The sequence below is a fragment of the Neopsephotus bourkii genome, unplaced genomic scaffold (assembly GCF_033783945.1).
Source record: "Neopsephotus bourkii isolate Nb327-2 ecotype Australia unplaced genomic scaffold, CSIRO-AGI_Nbou_v1 NB_862, whole genome shotgun sequence".
Classification (NCBI taxonomy): domain Eukaryota; kingdom Metazoa; phylum Chordata; class Aves; order Psittaciformes; family Psittacidae; genus Neopsephotus; species Neopsephotus bourkii.
In genome coordinates, this window is record NW_026901358.1 from 7,474 (window position 1) to 14,343 (window position 6,870).

Consider the following 6,870-nt stretch of genomic DNA (forward strand, 5'->3'; position numbering starts at 1 on the left):
AGTTCTCACACCTGTGCTTAACCAATTGTGTGTTAGTCACTAAGGGTCTTCAAGACATGTGTCCAATCATAATATGCCAAATCATTGTAAGTGCCTGTAAGAAATGGTATATAAGGAGTTAAAGTTTTGTAATAAAATTGCATTCGCTGATCACATTGATCGTTCCTGCCTTGTCTGTGACTCCCGTGTCGACAGAATATTACCAAATTGATGTGCCTTAAAAGCAAATTTTGACTTTCTGACAATTCCAGAAGTCTCAGTAGCACCATCAGCTTGGTTTTCGGTGCTGTTGTGTTGGGGGGTGGGGGTGGGGAAGGAATGCAGGGTTTTAGCCTCTATTATCTTATGTTTGGTTACCACAGCATATCCTGCTTTCTGGTTTCCATTTTCATAAAGCTGCTGCTGCCCAGAAACAGTTTGTAGTCCACATCCTTCAGGGATGTATCTTGCAGGTCAGTATGACTGGAATACACCTGCTCAATAGTCTGTAAACAGTTGTGAATCAGCTCTCCCACTTCTGCATCGCTTATCAAAAACCACTGCTGGGTTCAAAAGGTTAGTTACTTTCAATTCTACATGCTCTTGTTCTAAAAGCACAGCCTGATGTTTTAACAGCCTACTTGGGGAAAGCCAGTGACTACTTTTCTGTTCCGGAATGGTTGTTAGTCCATTTTTATCCTAAAGTATTTGACAAATTTTTCTATTAGAGTCTCTAGTCCTTTTCTTGCTTCATGATCGTCCTGGTACTCCAGCAGCCCATACTTGCGGGGTGTATTCTCCACTTTTTATGGTATATCTGGCTCAGTGGCTGGTTTCTGTAACATAAAAACTTGGGCCTCCATAGCCTTTTCATTGGAACATGTACCTCAATTTTCTTTCTTTAAACCTCACTTATGCATGTAATATCCAATAACAGCAGAGGGCACTCAGCCATGCAAAGAAATTGAGGGGTCAACATCTGTTAGACAATTTTAAAATTTTAAAGAAAGGCTGGGTTCCTGTCCACCCTGTGGCACCAATGCCTGAAGCTGTTTGTTTGCTTAATTACCCTTTACAAGTACTTATAACAGAATACGAATGTTCTGTTTCTACAAAAAACTTTATCTTATCATTCCTTCCCCAACCTAACTGTAGCCAGGGGTTCTGCTGGGAAGGGTTTCTAATCTTCCCCAAGTCCTCCTCAGTCTTCATCTCAAGTAATCGTTCTCTCTGCCTCTCCTGACATTACAATAAATCTCTGGTGTTTATTTTGATTCTGAAGGCATTCTCACTTCCAGTGCAACCAGTGGAGTCTGTTCACAAACCTTCCTATGTAATCCTTCTTTCCAACCCTTTGCTCTCAGGCTGCTCTCCCCTTTCCTGCCTTCCTGGGTGAGAGTTACAGCCAACAATTTTTTTTTTTTTCTTTTCTTTTTTTTCCCCCTAAACAGTCCGAGTTTACTCTGGAGCTTATTTTATGCCCCCACATATCCTATAAAATATTCCTAGTTGAAACCTGACACAGTGTAACCCACAATACACAATACTGTATTATATTAATTATATTATTAACATATATATATTAATAATCAGGGACTCAAACACCTTCCCACCACCATTTGAACCATTTCAGGGAACTTGCACCAGAGCAATGGTGGTCCGATTGCGACAGAGCTCCCAGGCCACATTCATTATCTTTCCCAACTCATATTGGTCCTTTCCTTCCTTCCTTCCTTCAATTCAGGATCAGTAGTAGTATATTTATGCATCACCTCTTTAAATCTTTCCACGAATCCAGAAGGTGATTCATTTATATCTTCCTTTATTTCATATAGCTTAGACCAGTTCACTGCCTTGGGGACCACATTCCTAATACTGAATAAAATCCACCTCTGATATTGTTTCAAAGCCTGCCTGCCTCTCCTGGGTTCAGCAGTAGCAGTCATTTGTCCCCTTCTTAGTACCTGGTGTAGCGCTGTGGTTTTGACTTTCAGCCTGGGAACAGTGCTGATAACACTTGTGTTTTTAGTTGTTGCTAAGTAATGTTTAGTCTGGACAAGGACTTTCTGAGTCTCATGCTCTGCCAGGGAGGAGGGGAAGCTGGGAGGAAGCAGAGACAGGACACCTGACTCAAACTAGCCAAAGAGGTATTCCATACCCCAGCACGTCATGCCCAGGATGTAGAACTGGGGGCAGTTACCCGGAAGGGCTAAATCACTGCTAGGTTAGGCTGGGTATCAGTCGGTGGCTGGTGAGCGGTTGTATTCTCTTCCCTTGTTATTTCCCTTATCATTATTATTATTGGTGGCAGCAGTAGTGGTTTGTGTTATACCTTAGTTACTGGACTCTTCTTATCTCAACCTGTGGGAGTTACATTCTTTCAATTCTCCTCCCCATCCCTCCGGGGGAAGGAGTGAGAGAGAGACTGCATGGTTTTCTGAGTTACGTTTGGGCTTAAACCATGACACTGCCCTGGTCCTGATTAGGGTCCCAGTTAGGATCACAGGTAGGTACCTGAAGATTCACTATACCTGCCAATGTGCCTGCTCTTATTTGTTGCTCTACTGCGGTCTGAGCTGTACAAATAATCATATTCCCGTCAACATTCTCAAAAGCATAATGCATAATTATCCACCACTTGTTTCCAAGTATTCTAATCTATAATGGTAAAGGGAATCTTTATCAGGACCAGACCATCATTGCCCACAGCTTGTCTTAAAGGTGCAATGACAGTTTCCCCTTGTTTTCCCCTAGTTTGCACTGCTGTAGGGCAAAACCCTTCAGCCCCCTCTAATATCTCCAGTGCCTGTGCTTGATTCTCATTGTCAGCACCTTCAGCCCCATTATTCACAATACCCCCTTCTCCAGGGGGCTACCATCAAATCCAAATCCTCCTCTGCATTCCTCAAATGCTTACTGCATAACTATCCTATGCTGCACAAAGAGCAACAGCGTTTAAGCAAATTTTTCTCCAAGGACAATACTGACAGGTCATGGGGTGCAAAATTAAAACTACAATCCTTTTGCCATTCCAGATGATATCTCAAAGTGAAAAACATTTCCTCATAAGCTACTTCATTCCACTTTCCTTTTCATCTCAAGAATAACCACCACCATTGATTACAGTATTTTACCAGAGTGTCCCGAGTAACTGAACCACCTGGGGGTCCACCACTTTGTTTGAAAATATCCCAGGTGACCAAGCCACTCAGGGGTTCACTCATTTGTATCCAGAGAGGTGCAAAATGTAACCCAATGGGGATTTCTTCAAAACCCCCTATGGAGGCAGTGGTACTGACCTCCACCCAGATTCCAGACTGTTGCAAAATGCAACCCAGTGGGGACCTTTCCAGGATCCCCCCTTTGGAGGCAGTGGTACCCATGATCCTAACCTCCACCAAATACCAAAGTCTGGTCAACCAAAACCAATTTACCTTTTACCCACTGCACAGAGCATCCCCTGCACCTTACGTGGAAAGGGACCAGAAAGAATGCCTTTTTAAATAAATAAAATCAGGGTCTTACTGAGGTCCCGAGTCGGTCTGGGTACCTGCAGTTCCTTTCAGGGAAACTCCCCTGATTGCCAGCGTGAAGGTCCCAGAGACTCCCCAGATCCACGGAAAACACGGCAGGTTGTCCCTGTTTGGGCACCAAATTGTTACCACAGAAGTCAGTTGGAAACACTCTCTGAGACTCAATTTGGAGTTTTAGAAAGAAGGCATTCTTTACTGCAGCACTGGGTGCACACACACAAATCATTTAGCAAAGGTGAGCATGCCCAATACTTGCCAACAGAGGCTACTTATTTAGCATACACATGCATATTCATAGCTTTTCCAGGAAAAAAAACATAATATTTGCATCCTAATTACGCATGTACCCAAGAGTCAGGCCACTGAGGAACACCAGAACAACCAACAAGTGGATAAAGCTGCTAAGATTGAAGTGGCTCAGATGGACTTAGATTGGCAACATAAAAGTGAATTATTTTTGGCCCGGTGGGCCCATGACACTTCAGGCCATCAGGGCAGAGATGCAACATATAGATGGGCCCGTGATCGAGGGGTGGACTTAACAATGGACACTATTGCCCAGGTTATTCATGAGTGTGAAACATGTGCTGCAATTAAACAAGCCAAACGGTTAAAATCTCTTTGGTATGGAGGACGATGGCTGAAGTATAAATATGGGGAGGCCTGGCAGATTGACTATATCACACTGCCACCTTTCCGCCAAGGTAAGCACCATGTGCTTACCATGGTGGAAGCAACCACTGGATGGCTGGAAGCGTACGCTGTGCCCCACGCCACTGCCCGGAACACTATCCTGGGCCTTGAGAAACAAATTTTGTGGTGACACGGCACCCCAGAGTGAATTGAGTCAGGCAATGGGACACATTTCCTAATTGCCCACAGAGCCTTTGCTTTTCTTCTCCTGCCTCAACTGCTCTCCTCTGCTCAGACACAAACTGAGCAGGTTTAATTCTACCCTCTCCCTCTGCTTTCAGCAGAAAGGGATAGAATAGGAAAGAATAGGACTTACCTTCTTTCTTGAGTGGGATCTGTCCTCCTCTTTAGCTGTTTTGCTATTTTTCCCAGCTCTGGAAAGCTTCTGCTTCCCAGATTGCTTGATGGTGATTCTGATCTCAGGAGGGCAAATGTAGTTCTCCAAGTTCTTTGGGGGCTTCTTAGCTCTTTTAGTGGTCTGGATCTTTAGTTTTAAACTCCCCTCTGTGAAGTTAGCTTCCTTGATGGAAAATTCCTGCTCCTCTAGGCCATCTCCTGCCACCCATTTCTCACTGTCTGCATTGGAAGTGGAATCCATATCTTGCCCAGAACCATCCTCTTCCTTGGGCTCCAGCCTCTCACTGCTCACCAGAATCCCTTTCCCCGAGCCCGCCACAGGCAGCATCATCTCCTCCACACAGCTGGCGGTAAGTGGAGGCTTCACAGAGACCACAGCAATTGGCAGAAAGTCTGCTACACCTCCCCTTTGCCAGGATCTGCCCAAAGTCTCCCTGGACTCCATAGCAATACTGCAATGCCCTGGAGTTTTATCAGAGGGAAGGGAGTGTGGGAGGTGATGAGGAGAGCAAGGGCAGGTACAGTCCCAGGGAACAAATGGCAACTGTCCACCAAATTCAATGTCCTGATCGCCCAGAAGCTGCAAGTTTCTCAGAAGAGACCAAATGTTCCACTGTCAAAATAAAGTAGAAGAAAAAAAGGAAGCTAGCATGCACACACATATCAAACACGAGTGTGGAAATGACTAAAACAGAGCACACTTGGGCTTCCCCTGCAGCATCTCAAGGGCCTTTCTTGAAGCAAAATGAGAGCCAAGGCTGGCCAGCATTTCTGAGGGCTGGATCTAGTACCGCAAAGCAACGAACAATAGCCACATGTATTGCTAAATTGACAAAAATGGATATCCAAAATAACCAAATAATGGTATATAAATACAAAAGCCTTCCACTCTAGACTTGTGGAAATATATGACGGGGCAACAAGCTCTCTATAGCCATGAACCTCCTTGTTACTTCAAACTGTTTGCTGTCAGGGTTTTTTAGAGGGAGAAAACATAAAAAAATAGAGGCAGACGCCTCAGGTTAAACATTAACACAGTCATCACAGTACAGAAAACATGCTATTGCCCTATGAATCAGGCAGCAGAGATTCAAGCCCAAGATGCTCCCTGGGATGCTGGAACTGCAGGAGTCTGCAGACCTGGGTCTCTTGTAGGGCGTATTAGAGACCTGAGTACTGAAAGCAATGGAAAAAAAGCTAAACCTCAGTGCTTTCCAGAGTTCCTCATGCCCTTGGGTACTACTGCTCTTTGGCGAGGGCTGACTGAAGCAGACTGTGCTCTCATCCTTTCAAATGTCAGCTTTCTTTAAAAGATCACAGATTGAACCCTTTGAGATGGAAACATTCATATTCAGGACCTTACAAAGTCTCAGCCAAAGTTAATGGGAGAAGCTGCTGAATATTCAACTGAGGCAAAAGATGTATCACCATTCTATGTCATTAGACAAAGAAAACCAAATACTAAACATTTGGTTAAAAAATAACACAGTGTGTTTTAAAGGTGTTGAGGTGCTTTCATACATGCTCCCTAAAATCCCCCTATAGCCACATAGCAAGACAGTTTAGGCTACAAAATTAGTAGGGCAGTACCTCAGAGAGAAGCAAAGATCTTTTCTGCTACTTCAGCAGAAATAGCTCCCCGGTGAGTCAGAGGAGTATCACTTCTGGCAGACAGAGAAAAAAACAAGAAGGCACTATCAGGAGTAAGTGCTGGAGGTTCAGACCTACTCTTTCAGCAGTAGCTCCCCTGCTAGATTAGCTCTGCTACACTGCCAAACCCCACCCCTTGACCAACTCCAAGCAAGATCTGAGCACAGTCAGGGATTTCCCAGGTCACTCTTAGTAACAATAAATCATAAAGGAGAAATAAAAATGATCTTGCTAGTTATCAGAAAAACACAACAGCATTACCACCATAGACTACTTTAAAGCACAGCTTACCAAGAAAGAGCACATAACCTTGTACCACTGGCTCCTTGCTGCTTTTTAAACATACCTTGCATGAACTTAAAATTCAAGAAGAATGAATAATAAGCACTTTTTATTAGTTATATATCCACATGTCCATTGGAGTATGGCCATGAGTCACTTGCCTGATCCTAGCACATATGGCCATTAATAAAGTCCTAAGCATCAGAAAGCTCCATGAAATCACTGGGTGACCTCCACCCAGGCCCCAGCAGACACAAATTCAAATCAAGTTCTCATAAAGGGCACAAGCTGACAGCACAACCAGAAACAAAACAAACAAAAAGAAAAGGGGGGGGGAACCATCATAGAGCCTGAACTGCCATCTGGCCTTAGAGAT

General features: G+C 44.1%; 1 protein-coding gene across 1 annotated transcript; it reads right to left on the bottom strand.

Moving 5' to 3' along the window:
* Window positions 1-205: 205 nt before the first annotated feature.
* Window positions 206-6,326, bottom strand: LOC133214013 (SET-binding protein-like). The gene is made up of 3 exons (XM_061356664.1): window positions 6,153-6,326; window positions 4,522-5,175; window positions 206-815 (listed from the first exon to the last, which is right to left on the bottom strand). The coding sequence occupies exons 2-3, from the start codon at window positions 5,005-5,007 to the stop codon at window positions 786-788; spliced, it is 516 nt and encodes a 171-aa protein (XP_061212648.1). The 5' UTR covers window positions 5,008-5,175; window positions 6,153-6,326; the 3' UTR covers window positions 206-785.
* Window positions 6,327-6,870: the final 544 nt, after the last annotated feature.

Excerpts from the sequence above, each read along its gene's own strand:
- LOC133214013 (XM_061356664.1), bottom strand. The coding sequence starts at position 5,007 with ATGGAGTCCAGGGAGACTTTGGGCAGATCCTGGCAAAGGGGAGGTGTA. Across the intron at positions 816-4,521 it reads GATCCCACTCAAGAAAGAAG|AAACCAGCCACTGAGCCAGA; the intron begins GTAAGTCCTATT and ends TTTATGTTACAG.